The 15,073-nt window shown below is 38.0% G+C and overlaps 1 protein-coding gene across 1 annotated transcript; it reads right to left on the bottom strand.

The window, feature by feature from the left end:
- Positions 1 to 1,407: 1,407 nt before the first annotated feature.
- Positions 1,408 to 14,741, bottom strand: LOC113152505 (aconitate hydratase, mitochondrial). Its single transcript, XM_026345771.1, has 18 exons — positions 14,677 to 14,741; positions 11,227 to 11,369; positions 10,556 to 10,814; positions 9,777 to 9,869; positions 9,393 to 9,551; positions 9,130 to 9,280; positions 8,919 to 9,023; positions 8,741 to 8,832; positions 8,047 to 8,152; positions 7,491 to 7,648; positions 7,291 to 7,364; positions 6,893 to 7,004; positions 6,544 to 6,726; positions 6,169 to 6,264; positions 5,442 to 5,633; positions 5,162 to 5,294; positions 3,925 to 4,046; positions 1,408 to 3,841 (listed from the first exon to the last, which is right to left on the bottom strand). Exons 1-18 carry the CDS (start codon positions 14,710 to 14,712, stop codon positions 3,710 to 3,712), a joined length of 2,346 nt encoding a protein of 781 aa, XP_026201556.1. The 5' UTR covers positions 14,713 to 14,741; the 3' UTR covers positions 1,408 to 3,709.
- Between the last annotated feature and the right edge of the window lie 332 nt (positions 14,742 to 15,073).

Raw genomic sequence — 15,073 nt, 5'->3', positions numbered from 1 at the left:
CGAGTACAGGTAACGATAAACACAGACCGAGTACAGGTAACGATAACGTTACTCTCTAACACAACTAAACACGGAGCACCTGTGCTCCAACAAACAGACTAAGCTGTCGGCGTGACAACAAGACGAGACGCTGATATATCAGAATAACATTTCTTGTTTTCTTTTCTGAAAAATTATGAACAGGATATTTTAAAAAATGCTCACAATGTGACTAACAACGCCACAAAATGTGTAAATACTGAGCAACAGCTTAGCAAACATCCATGATGCACCCATGTGATTATTTACGACAGTGCGTTTTTACGACATGTCGCAAAACTTAAAGGAACAGCGCACATTTTCAGATTCCTTAGTAACCTAATGTAATGTTGTTTTTTTACTGTAATCATAACGTTCACATAATATTAGCAGGTTAAATATATATCATTTTAATGTTAATACATTAAAAAATGTTTTTCTAAAGCTAATAATGTACAGAATTATATAGCTAACCCAACAAATCCCTGTTCAGCAGCAGTGGGCGACAGTGGAGAGGAAAAACCTCCAGCAGAACCAGTTTCCACTTGTACACAAAATTTGTAGATAGTTCTGTGCTTGGACTATAACGTTTTACTAATGATATGCACAGGTATGTAATATACAAATGTAGGTTTAGTGTGCTGTGTATGTATTTAAAACGTGAACAGAGAAATTAAAAGAATAAATGTGTCATTTATAGTTGTACTATATGTTCATTAAATCACTAAATAAAGCAAATTCTTCTCAGACACAAGTACATAAAGAGTAACACTGCTATACTGAGAATGTTAAAATGAAAGAAAACACCAAAATATTCAATTCAGAATTTTATCTTTATTAACCATTTTAATTTTTACCAGATGTAATTTTGTAAATGTCAAGTAATTTTCATTCCCACAAGCTACAAAACTGCAGGCATTTCAAATAATCTTTTACAAAATCAGGTTTAATGCTGAAACAGGAGTGTGAGAGGAATCATCATCACATCATTTTAGTCATTTTATCTGATCAAATGATAACTGATTTAAAATATATGAGAGGAAAGCCTGACCAAACAGAGCACATGAGTTTCAAGTACAAAATTACAAAGCAGAGATGCAACCGCACAATCCCTTCATTTGTCAGTTTACAGTTGCACTTTTACAATTCAAAGGCCTCGACCAATGAACACCAAAGCACAATCTTACATCACAGTATAAACCTTTTCACTGCCGGCTGTTTAAAATGTGCAGACAGAAGAAATTGGAGGATAAAATGAATGATATTCTGAAGGACAAAATGCCTTGTATGTACTCAAATTATTATGAAGTGGTAAGATTTTTTTTTTAAATAAAATGGGAGATTCTTCCCATATAACTAAAATTTTGATTAGGCATTTTTGGCAGTAAATACTGTACGATTCTCTGATGATGAAATGTAAATTGAACACAAGCAGAAACTAAGAAAATAACAGAATAGTCACCTTCATAAAAACCTTTTAGCTGTCAGACAGCTACAATCCAGTATCCATGTTTAAGTTTTACCCACAATCCATGTGTCAACTTGTCTGTGAAGACGTTAATAAAGACTACATGGGGGACACTGTCATGACACCAAGTTACAGGAAGTGGACAAACAGTTCTAAACTCTCATTTAGAATGGCAGCATACAGCAGTTGATCTCTCTCTTTGTTTATATATATATATATATCTCTATATAATGATTTTTATTTACACACCCCTATACAAAGTGAAGCTATATGTCATCATTTGCACACAAATCCAAACTCAACAATGTTTTCAGACACTTTTTAGCACATAGGTATTTATCTTAGGGAATGAATCCAAAACCTTTTAACTTCTGTGGCGGCAGAATTACAGATTTATAGATTTTCTGCATGGTGATCAGAATTAACCACATGGGACCATAAGTACTCCCACATAAAACAGAAGCAGTAACATCAAACATCTCTAAGTTCATATCTATATGTATCTGTGCTGTTTCAGTGGTGCACTCTAGCTATACATTAGAGCAAGACTAGTTCATACAGTCTTATTACAAACACGATGTATGTCAGTCCTACAGAGACACACACAAACAAGCTGTACTCTCAAGATGATTTCTGCAGAAAACAAATGCTTGGCAAAGCACACCTAAAACTACTTTTCTAACACTAAGTACTAGTGTGCAGGCATACTGACACTAGATTGTGCGTTAGTTTGTGTAAGAAGACACCAAGCCTTCCCATGCTGTGGGCCTGAAAAAGCATTGAGTTCAATGACAAACGCAGTCTGTCATCTCCCATTAAAACTACACAAGACAACTTCACACAGGCAGCTCCAGAGGACAGTGAAGTGGATTTTAATAGGATAGGATAAGATAAGATGACAAAACAGAAAATCTACTATAGATATAGAGCTTTATCCGGACTGCATTCGAAGAGGATCTTATGTGTCTATACACCAGAAATTTACATAATGATCTTGCCTAGTGCAGCTTTACTGCCTAGTCTATTTCACCAGACAAAAGGTTTTGGTTTTTACTGCATGAGCCAGCCTTGTGAATACAAAAGGAGATGAGCAAAGAGGAACAGACAGATGCAAACGCATACCGATGTCAACCTGAATAAAGAACATCATTCATCTTTTTCTTTCACACACATGAGAAAAACACATATGAAAGGAGAATAAAAATGGCAAGGCTAGCACTAACCTAACAACATACAGGAAAGTTTCCACACTTAAGGGTTATATAATGCACAAAGCAGGGAGTGTACAGAGATTCAGGCTGAACAGGAGTGAACTAGTCTGAGTAAAGTCAATAAAGTCAAATCAAGTCAATGGATAACTAGTGGAGTTTATCACCGTTTGGTGTGTGAGCTGTATTATAGAGATAGAATAAGGTTAATAATACATTCATGTGAGCTTATGGAGCTGTTTGGATGGAACAACGATAAAAGAGGAGAAATGTCTTGTCTTGGAGTGGATATGGTAGTTAACATGAAGCTGTTTGTTTTAATAACATTTTGTATCTAATTTTATTAATTCAGGGTATGAATCTAACTTGTATGTTAGATACATTAGAGTCATTAAAGACATACAGTAGAGCCGATTGTGAGTAATGCTTTTATGTTAATGCTCCCAACAAGTCTGTTTCAGTAGAGCTTAGAGAAATAAAGTAGTGAATCTAATCTGTTGCAAACAGGAAAATACCGCCCACATTTAATAGAGAGAAAAAGAAAAAAGAAAAGGTCTCTGTGTATGAAACAAGTGCTACAATTAACAAATAAACGTGAGAAATGTTATTTTAAACTGAGGAGTGCTATCAGTACCAACGACGCTGCCTATAACAGAGACACACTAAAGCTTTGGTTATGTGTAATTGTTCAAGTGCAACTGTGTGATTCTGCCTATTGATGTTTAGTGCTTTCACAGTAATCCTGTCTGCGGATGTACGTGCTCGTGTCGTGTGTGTGTGTGCGCTTTTCATCTGTACAGCGACATTGTTTGTGTGTGTGTGTGTGTGTATGTGAGTGGGTGTTTGCATTTTTGTCTTCTTTCTTTAACAGAACATGACTGCAGCTATTACCAAACCCAGTCTGGTTACCATCTAACATTCTCTCCCTCTTTGCAATGCCCCTCTCTAGGCTCATACTTCTACACCAAATACCCTCAATGGACCCTACAGGGCCCACCTTCCTCCTTGCCACCAATTACTGAAGCTCCTTCATCCTGTTCAGGGCAGACCCAGCTTTAAACCACTCGATCTGGGTCTCATTGAAGGTGTGGTTTAGAGAGATGGACTCCTGGCTGCCATCACTGTGCTTGATCTCTGCTGTCAGTTGCTGGAGGACGATACAAAATCTATGTGTAAAGCATTTATCAAGTTTTCTACAACATAATCTTGTCAATGCAGAATACAGCTCACCTTTCCAGGAGCAAGAGACTTCAAGCCGGTGATTGAAATCTTGTCATCGGGGCGAATTCTGTCGTAGTCCTGAGGGTTGGCGAAAGTCAGAGGCAGCAGGCCCTGCTTCTTCAGGTTAGTCTCTGTAAAGATGGAAAAATAACACATAACAGCAAGATACTGACTCATGCTGTACTTCCCTCAGGTAACAGGATAGGGGCCCTCTGTTTGATGGGAGTATATCTGTTACATAGAAATACAAGGTCATGGAGGACATTGAATATGAGTAAATGTGTCTCTATGTTATTGATTAGCAGCATTTACACCATTTTATACAAAATCTATGCTGTGGGAAGTCTTTATATCCTCAAGACAAGAGGATGTTGAAAGCTTTTCATACAGCTTTCATAGCTCTATTTACTAAAAGCAACAGCTTATGGAAAATGTTTTTACACAAATGAAAGAAACATTCCTCATATCAGACAGGCTTTCATCTACCCATGGCACTAATGGACTGTAATTATAACTCTCTTAGACACTGCTGGACACATCTTCATTCTGGCAAACTGTAAACATGCCACACTAAATAATCATCAATTCACTGCTTGTCACAACTATTAAGACACTGCTTTTCGTGTTGCCTGTACCTTTCATAAAAACAGGTGTAAGAGTGTAAGCACAATTCCTTTTTCATACCCCAGAATATCTTTAAAATGTTACAGACAGAGAAAGTCGACAAACTGTAAAAGAGACGCTTTCTGTCATTCAGACATTGACTGGGTGCAAATGTTTCCCTCCGTGCTCGTTCTCCCTGGATTTTTTGTCCCCCATCAACAATGTGCTGATGTAAACCTTAGACTAAGCTTTGTTGTCATTTTACTTCTGATTACTGTGCCACAGACGCTGATACCCGAAATGACTATAGTTAGAAACAGACAAAAAGGTACGATTGTGGATTTACTTGTGGTCTGTCTACAATTTGAAATAGTCCGAAAGCTCCCATGTTTCCTCCCTGACATTTTGATCTTACTTCTACACTTGATTAAAATTAGTTTTCATTTTAGATAATAACCCTGGTGCCTGCATGAAGTTCAGACTTGTACTGTTTTGACAGAGACACACAAATCTTACTAGGTCCAACCTTGTAATATTACTGTAATGATTAAAGTGCTGACGCATTTGGATCATGTCAAATTCATGGAAAGGGTGCACGTCTGACAGGGGCTATGGATGTTTGCATGTTTTTACTGAGACATACCATGGATTCTGGCAAAGCTCTTGACAATAATGGCCCTTCCTCCCAGGTGTCGTGGCTCCAGGGCGGCATGCTCTCTGCTGGACCCTTCTCCGTAGTTCTCGTCTCCAACCACCACCCAGTTCACTCCACTGGCCTGTTGTATACAGGTAAACAAAATAAAAAAATAAGGTAAACTGGCTGTTGAGAAAAAAAATCAACATGAACATACAACAGGTCATGTGTTGCAAATTAAGTCATTGTATAACTTAATGAATCCACCTTGTTCCCTGTCTAAAATCACCTTGTACTGGCGCGCCACATCGGGCACACCTCCGTACTCTCCTGTCAGCTGGTTCTTCACCTTGTTGACAGCATCATTCTCAATGTTGACAGCACCAATCAGCAAATTGTTGGAGATGTTATCTAGGTGACCACGGAATTTGAGCCAGGGTCCTGCAGCACTAATGTGATCAGTGGTGCACTTTCCCTTCACCTATAGCAGTGGAGGCAAAGAAAAGGAAGAGGAGAAGATGAAAGAATTAAGTTATGAACAAAATGGGACATTTAATGCTATTCAATTTATGATTCATTGGAGTTTCAGTCAACTTTATACAAAAGCTTTTGTCACTACAGAGCTCTTCACTGATTATGTGTGTAATTATTAGCTTTTTCTCATTCTCAGCAAAATGTGAATTATAAAAACTGATATCGGGTTATTACTATTACTATTACTACTATTTTCATGGATTGATACATGCTTGGCATTCTTGTGACGGTGTATTTGTGACTGATAAAACTACAGTGTGTGCTTATGTGAGTGAAGCAACATGTCACCCAGTAAAACTGTGATGTATCTATATTAGTTTTGGACATTAACAGCACTGAATAACAAGATGCTGTCTGTGGTTTACTTGATTGTTGACATTAAGATTTACCAGTACATGTTTTATTATCCAAGCCAACCTAACTTGTAAGATGTCATTTAGATAAACTTCACTTGCACATCAACCCCATCTTTCCTTCCTTACCTTGATGAGGATCCTCATGTTTTCCAGGTCTTTTCCATGCCACTTGTCAAAGGGCTCCAGCAGCTGCAGACGGTTGCTAGCAGGATTCACATCCACCTGAAATAAAAATTCAATCAGCTCTTCAAAACACAAGCTTTTCATCCAATGACAACTCCCAGATAAAACAGAATTTTTCTGAACACATACAAACCTCTTTCTAATAACTGTCAGGTCACACACTGCTGTCTAAACAAGCTTTGATCATGCTGTTAGCTTACAGCTGCTTACTCTTTTATGTACATGGTTCAAATTGTGGTATGAAAGAGTTTGTTCCATGGGTGTTGGGCTGCTTTCTGGATTATCAAGATTAGTCTCTGTATGTTAAAAATAACACACCTTGACTGAGCTGCTCTCAGCTGGGGGGTGCTGGTAGGTGTCTTGGCCTGGGTCAAAGTCTCTGGAGGGGAGCTCATCACCAGTGGGAGCTTCCAGTTTGAACTTCTCTCCATTAGGAGTGGTCAGGTAGTCTGTCTCAGGGTTGAAGTTGAGAGTCCCAGCAAGAGCCAAAGCAGTGACAATCTACATTGAATTAAATGACAAGGAAATTGTCAATGTTTTTATTTAGTAAAGTAACTCACTGATACTCACTCACAATGCTGTGCAAATATTATATCTAAATAATTCAGTGAACTGATGCACATGCGGATATGAATTGGTGAGCTTGTATTTTGCTTGACTTTATTACCTCAGGGGAGGTGACAAAGGCATGAGTAGCTGGATTAGCATCATTCCTGGCAGTGAAGTTCCTGTTGAAGGACGTGACGATTGTGTTCTTCTCTCCTTTTTTCACGTCTTTCCTAAAGAAAGACAAAACACAGGGCACATTGGATTGATGTCATTCATTTAACCTCCATCACTTGATTCGATTGTCAGACTTTACTCTTTTTGTACCATATGTTGCCTGTTTAAAAACTGTTCTATTTGTCTTCCCTGAATATTCACAAAACACTTAATGTGAATTAATTCATATCATGAAACAGTGTTGATCAATAGAAAAAGTAATCTAAAAGTGGTAATAGACAAATGATCATCAAAGCTGTCTTCATGTGAGAAATAACTGAGGGACATCTGGCCAGTGCACACCTGTCCCACTGTCCAATGCAGGGTCCACAAGCATTGGCGAGTACAACCCCACCCACATCTCTCAGGATCTTGGCCTAGAAAAGGGACATAATGGTTGTTAAAAAAATATTTCTTGCATCCTTTAAAGCACAGAATTATACATGTATGTTATGTTAGAAATGCTAAATTAAAGTCTTAGTTTATGTTGGAATTTGACTCACATATCCATCCCTCTCAATGGTGGCACGAATCTGTTCAGAACCAGGGGTGACTGTGAACTGGGCCTTGCACTTCAGACCTTTATCCAGAGCCTGCTTTGCCAAAGAGGCTGCTCGGCCCATGTCCTCATAGCTGGAGTTGGTGCAGCTGCCAATCAGACCTGCAAGAGTTTGTAAGAGGAGATGTAGGAAACTTAAGTGAGGGAGTACACAGTTACAGTGACCGTTTGGAAGTAAGTCATTTATTTTTTATACAGCATCTTGCATGTGAAACGGAAAGAAAATAGTTGAAGAGGAGTGGAGACAAAGGACAAACACGCCTGTAATTATACAGTACATTTCAATCATAATTATATTCAGTTTGTCAGCAACTGGAATTATACTGCAATCACTCCTCCTTCTGGTAAGTCATTGATAGAGCTGTAACATGATCTGGTCATATAAAGCCAATAACAAAGAACAAACCAAGAACAAAGAATGTAATATCAAATTTCACTAAACTAAGCATACTAGATATTAAAAATTCAAAGGTTATATGGCTGTGTCAACTGATACTGACCAACTTTAACCTCCAGGGGCCAGCCACTCTTCTTAGCTATGGCTCCAACCTCAGACACAGGGTGGGCCAGGTCGGGGGTGAATGGTCCGTTGATGTGGGGTTTCAACTATTTGAGTTTGAGTGAAACAAAGCAGAATGAAGAACAGTCACAATCCGGGCAATGGCAAACATTTGCATATATTATAAATATGTTTTCTAAATTCAGCATATTTCAAAACACAAACAAAAAAGCACAGTACAAAGCTAGCATTTAGTGGATTGGACACCGAAGAAATAACACACCTTGATTTACCTAATGAGAAATAATTTGTAGGCAGTGTAATGTATCTGATGTGTTCATGTTGGAAAAGTAGCAAAATAACATTGAACCAGAATAAATGCATCATTCTACTACAACACTGTGCACAAAAGAAGATACACTGTATGTAGCAGGACAACATTAAAATCATGTATGGGAAGTGGTGAAACAACTTCAGAAACATCTGAGGACAGATGTTAAGTCAAAGTCTAACATTCCTGAGTACATATATTTCCTGTTAGTATAAAATTACACAGTTGATTTTCTTCTGTATGCTAAGGGCTAAAACAGTACCGTGTGATGATTAACATATAGTACATACTGTACAGAAATGGTACAGTATGGGTTTGGAACATGCTCTGCATTACATGACTGATGTCAGGAAGTAAAACTCACCTCACTCAGGTTAATCTCAATAATCTGGTCATATTCACAGTCCTTGTCTGGGACCAAGTCATCTTTGAACTGATCAGCTAGTGAGCCGATCTCTGAGAGGGAATAAAGAAGGAGACAACATAGGAGTTAAGACACAGCCAAGAAAGAGTAAAAACATAAACACAAAAAAATTTCTGACCTCCACGGCCGGTTTTCTCCAGGTATGTCTTCATGCGGTGGTTGTAGGGGAAAACTGATGTGGTGGCTCCAATCTCAGCACCCATGTTACAGATAGTGGCCATTCCTGACAAATTAAAGTGTCATTTTAACTTTAGGGTAAATTGTATGTCACTGAAGTTGAAGAAATGTATCATTATTATGTATATTATTATTAATCATCTCATCCTTACCAGTGCATGAGATGGAATCAACTCCAGGTCCATGATACTCCACGATGGCTCCAGTGCCGCCTTTTACAGTCAGGATGCCAGCCACCTTCAGGATGACATCCTTTGGAGAGGTCCAACCAGAAAGGGTCCCTGTCAGTCTTACTCCAATTACCTGGAGAAAAAAAATCACAGGCTTAAACAAAAAGAAAAACACAACAAGCGTTCTGGGATATCTGTAGTAGAGGGTAGTGGAAGTTAATGGGTTTAAAATGTCAAGAACTCACTTTAGGACACTTGAGCTCCCAAGGGATTCCAGCCATGACATCCACGGCATCTGCTCCACCCACTCCAATACAGATGCCCCCTAGGCCACCGCCATTTGGAGTGTGGGAGTCGGTACCAATCAGCATCACACCAGGATAGGCATAGTTCTCCAGGATGATCTGTCATTCAGGGTTGAGGGACATTGAGAGTCAGTAACAGGTTTTCCTTATGGGGCGTATATTTCAGATGGAGCACATTTCAACAAATGCTTATTTATAGAACAATCACCATGGCGGTTTATATTACATCTAATAAGGATGTTTCTGAGATTATTCTGTGAGGTGTAGTACTGTAGAAGTGAGAGTAAGACATTTATAGCATCACTATAAATCAGAGTAATGTACCTGATGGATGATCCCAGAGCCTGGTTTCCAGAAGCCAACTCCATATTTGGCCGCAGCAGTTGCAAGAAAGTTATACACTTCTTGGTTCACCTCCTGTGTTCAGATTAATTAGAGAGGAGATAGGCTTTTGCTATGGTATTTCAGTTGTTGATAAATTCATTAATCTGCTGCAGTATTTAATTCTAAATCCTGTTATTCAATATCATTTCCAGACTTTTGGTTAACTACATAATTTGATCAATACTTCAGAGACTAACTTTTTTGGTAAGAAACAAATGTTGCCCAAATAATAATAAAAAATTATATAACACCAACCTGAATGCACACTACCTCTGACAAAAATGTATTTTTCAGAATATATTGCAATGTGAAATGTTATTGTAGCCACAGTAACTGACAAATCCTCGTAATAAACTGAGGCCAAAGTCAGAGGACAAATTTATGTAGCTATAGAGAAGTTGGTTATGCACTTTACAAGAACACAGGCTTTGTTGTGGATATCGTTCAGATGTTGAGAAGATCATACAGTAAATGCTTTTGTATCATCTAGGCTAGATTATTTAAATTCACTCTATTGAGGCATGAACAAGAAATTATCTCTTGCCTATCTGATTTTATTATATGGCAAAAAGGAAAACGGTAGCATAGCAGGAAGGCAAACATGCATCTCATTAGGTGAAAATAGTATTTCATTTACTGGCAATAGCAAATGACTTTAACATAAAAATATAAGCACAATATAAAACACTCTTTACTACGATACATCTATGTCTCCTCACTTTAGCTCTCTGCAGGTCCTGAGCCCCTCCAATCTGAGCCTCAATCAGGTGATCACAGTGGATGGTGGAGGGAACAGCCACCTTGGGGAGACCGCTGCTGATGAACTGAAGCATTGCCATCTGAGCTGTGGCATCCTGCATGCCCACACGGTCTGGACGGAGGCGCAAATAGGTGCGACCACGGTCAATCTCCTGCCCTGCTGGATCATCCAGGTGGCCATAGACAATCTTCTCTGACAAAGTGAGAGGTCTGTTTAACCTGATGGGGTGGATGAAGGGAAAGATGTAGTAAAAGATCAAGTTGAATTAATAAATTTAAACAGAAATGCTTCTGGTTATCTGAACATCAGTTTTACCTCCAGAGATTTTAATCTCTCGCTTCAATAATATAATAATTTAAAATTTTTGAAGTACTATATTTGGACTGTTGCCTGGGAATCATGGACAATAAAAGCAGCAAAACTGTTCTTTTATTTGTCAGTCAAGTCTTTTCCTGTTACTGAATTTGTAGGACACTAGGACATCCGCACTAACCTCCTGGGCCAGGTGGACCATGACAAGTCAACACTGTAAATGCCACATTATTTACTGTTCAGCTGTAATAAACACCATCCATTCCTCATGAGTCAAACGGTAATAAACAAAGACTTCTAAGAAGGGAACCTGCTGACCTCCTGCGTACTATGTTGATGTTCTCGTGTAGTTTCTCGTAGTTGATGCTAGAGCTGGGCTCAAAGCGGCTCATGGCCACCTTGGCCTTGGCGCTGAACACTGCAGACACATGAAATCTCCTTGCCCCAGTTCCAAGGGCCAGCTAGACCAGAAAAAAAAACAAAACAACAATGACTTAGAAGTTCCAAGTTAAATAATAACTATATAAAGGAAAGAGAGGCAATTAAACAATAACACATGACCAGGTGAGGACAGTTAAGTCTTGTACTGGACAAGTGGTGCATGTAAAAATGTCACGTACAGAAAAACAAAAGAAGAATCCTCCGTTTTGCTCTTTTATATATTTTATCTCCTGATAATAAGGATTGTGTTCACATTCATGATGAAACAGTCCAAATAAATCCAGACTGACACTCAGGTTTCTTTAAATAGGATTTGTGTAATGTTATTATATGGTAAACTATATTATAAAGATGAAATGCACCAACATTTTGGCAGATGAAATGTAACCAGAACATGAATTAAAATTTTCATTTGATGTATTTTTCCACCGCCTGCAACAGAAGCCTTTAAAGGGCCTAATTTATTTAAAAACTGTCATGCCGATGACAGTCTGTCCTTTGTGTTGTGCTACATAAATAAAGTTGCCTTGCCTTTAAACCAGCTGAACCCTGCTCTTTTAGTTTTGTATTGTATCTAGTGGAAGGTGCTAGGGGAGAAAACCAGGTGAAAGTTTATACGGCTCATATTGCAGTGGGTTACCTCACCTATTGGACTGTTACTGACAGGCTGATGCACTGGAAAAGATTTAACACTCGCCTACGCTGTTAGCCATGTTTGAGCACTAACAGTACACACATGCTGTTTGTAAAATCAGTAGTGGAACCACTACATAGGCTGTGATTAAATCATTACACAAATCACATGCAGTGTGAAGTAAACCAGAGGAGCACTGCTAACTACATAAAACCAGTGTAAATAGACCAGCAAAAGTGGACAAAAAACGTCCCCAAGTCAGGTCTCCAGGTACTCTGGTTTCCTCACTTACTCTGGTTTAATGTGGTGACTCTGAACTGAACGCAAGTGTAAATGTGAGTGTAAATGGTTGTCTCTGTCTTGACTGGGTCAGCCCTCTGGCAACCTGTCCATGGTGTACCCAACGTCTTATCCACTGGTTGCTGGGACTGACTCTACCACACTCGCTAACCCCTTAACAGAAATTATTACATTTGAGTGCATTCACATTTGTTGTAATTTGATAAGGAGTAATACATGAGGCATGGTAGAATAAAGCAGTTGGCAAAAGGGCATAAAAGAGCTGGGAGAGGGTAGGATAGGTAGCACAGAGTAGACTGAATTTAAGTCTCATGCTAGCACTTTTCAAAGTGAATCGTGGTTTAAACGTAAATAATCCTATCTAGCCCTACAAACTGTATTCAGGTGTTTTTAAAAGACACACGGGTCTTGATAGAAGACACAGGCAAATTTCAGTGTTTGGGCAGAAACTCCAACAACCATAATATGTAAATGAAGAACCTGTCTGACTAAATAAAATCAAGCCACCATAATGAATGCTGTCTACATTTTATTGATTCAATTAATGAATTAAACATTTCATTTTTAAAAAGTCAGACTGAGGACAGGGACCATGGTTTTTTTTTTCAAACTGGCCATGCATACTCCTCAAGGGTTGACTAGAAAACGTTTTAAGTGTCTGGCCACTATTTTTGTCTTATTTTCAAAACTACACTGATCACGATGTATGTGTCAAACAACAACAGGGATGTTGTTACCACTGTAATTTATTCTCCTTCATATATTCATTCATGTTTAATTACAGTGATAATGGATGCAGGCACATGTTTATGTGCAATCCTATGTAACAATCCTGCAATAAATCCTCCATCATAAAAGTGATAATAGCTGTCAACACAGTGCAGTCCTACAGCAGCATAAACTACATCTTCAAAAATCATCATACATGTCGAGCAAAACTTGTTTGATACAGTTTGAATAAAAGCTGAACACTATTACCTTCATGAAGGAGGATTGATTCGAGAACTATTTCAACTACATTAGTTTAACATGGTTATCTCAATACACCCAATCCAACCCTGCAATAATATACAGTCCACTAAAGGATCTTATACTAATGTATAATGCATGTTAGTCTCTATTTTTTTACTTTTTACTTTACTGAAGTTTATTTACTTGGGTTTACATTATAAAACTTTGGTTTGTGTATTTAGCTTTTGCATAGCCTTATCAGCAACTGAATTAACACAACTGTGAAGTGAATTACACTGACTACTGTATTACAATGGCATTTGTAAATGGGTGGGATATATTTAGCAGCTAGTGAACAGCCAGTTTGATCGCTCGCAGTGCCCATGCTGACTCATGTTCTCTATCTAGAGCACCTACAATGAACATGTGAGCATCAGAACTAGTCCATAAAGCAATAGAGGAAAGTTGCCAGTTCTGATCAATTAAATTTTCATTCAACATCAAGTAGATGAGCAGGTGAGTGTGCCTGACATGCCAGATACCATAGGACTCCTTCAGAGGTCTTGCCTAAGTCCATGTCTTAATAGAGCAGAGTTTATGTGGAGGTAGAAGAGGGCCTCCACTATACTAGTCAGGTGGTTTTGACATTGTGGCAGATTGGTGTAATTTAGCCTTTAACAGTATTGTTCTTACTAATGTTTCTGTGATTTTATGAAGTAGCACTGCAGAACTATAACACTACAGTTCCCCTTTGGGATTAATAAAGTACTCCATCATCTAATAAACTGACAACTGAGTTTATTTATGATGCTGCCATAATCTGTGTGATTGATTTATCTGTTTGTTGATTACTATTCTGAAGTTTAAATTAAACATAATTAATATATTGACGAAAAACAACAGCAAAAACAAAACAACAAATAAAATATAATTATGCTGTTTCCAAAACATTGCAGATTTTAAACTGTCATGTTCTTAATAGAAACACTGCTTATTATTTTATCTTACTATTCTTTCATGTCTGAAATGATCCACTGGACCAGACAACTAGCGCTGGGCAGCAACTGCGGCTCTCTGGAGCTAAAAAACTCCGTAACCTTGCGATCACCTTGCAAACATTAGCACATTTGGGTCACTTTACAACCACTATACAGGTGATGTTGACTGAACAGGATGTTGTTGTTGTTGTTAACAATAACATAATTTAATATTTGTTGTTGTTAGGTCGAGCTTGGTTTATAACCGTTAGAACCAGAAGTCACACTGGGACACCGTGACCTGACAGCAGCGGCTCTGTGCGGAGTCTGGTCTACATTTACTTGCTGCCAGTCAGCTTTAAGAGACAGCAGCTTAACCCCAGGACAGAACACATCAATAGTCACATATGTACTCGATAACAGCACAGGTCAATTCTCTGTAAAAGTAAAATGAGGCTTTCTTACCCGCAGCCTAGTGACAGTCAAACAATAAGACGCCATTTTGTTCACTGACAAAGATGAGTGTCGCGCTGATGTGACGTCACCGGCTTCGAGAGCCCGTTAAAAGATAAAATAAAAAAAATACATCAATTGTATATGTAAATAAAAATAGATTAAATGTTTCATCTTCTTCTCATTATTATTATTATTATTAGTATTATTATTATTATTATTATTATTATCAGTAGTAGTAGTATTATTATTGTTGTTGTTATTATTATTGTTATTATTATTATTATTATTATTATTATTATTATTATTATTATTATTATTATTATTATTATTATTGTTATTATTATTGTTGTTATTATTGTTATCAGTAGTAGTAGTGTCCCAACTGTGAAGATGAGTAAATATGATC

This window comes from Anabas testudineus, chromosome 8, assembly GCF_900324465.2.
Source record: "Anabas testudineus chromosome 8, fAnaTes1.2, whole genome shotgun sequence".
Lineage (NCBI taxonomy): Eukaryota > Metazoa > Chordata > Actinopteri > Anabantiformes > Anabantidae > Anabas > Anabas testudineus.
The sequence above is the reverse complement of the archived record's forward strand: the minus strand, read 5'-3'. Positions and strand labels throughout refer to the sequence as shown.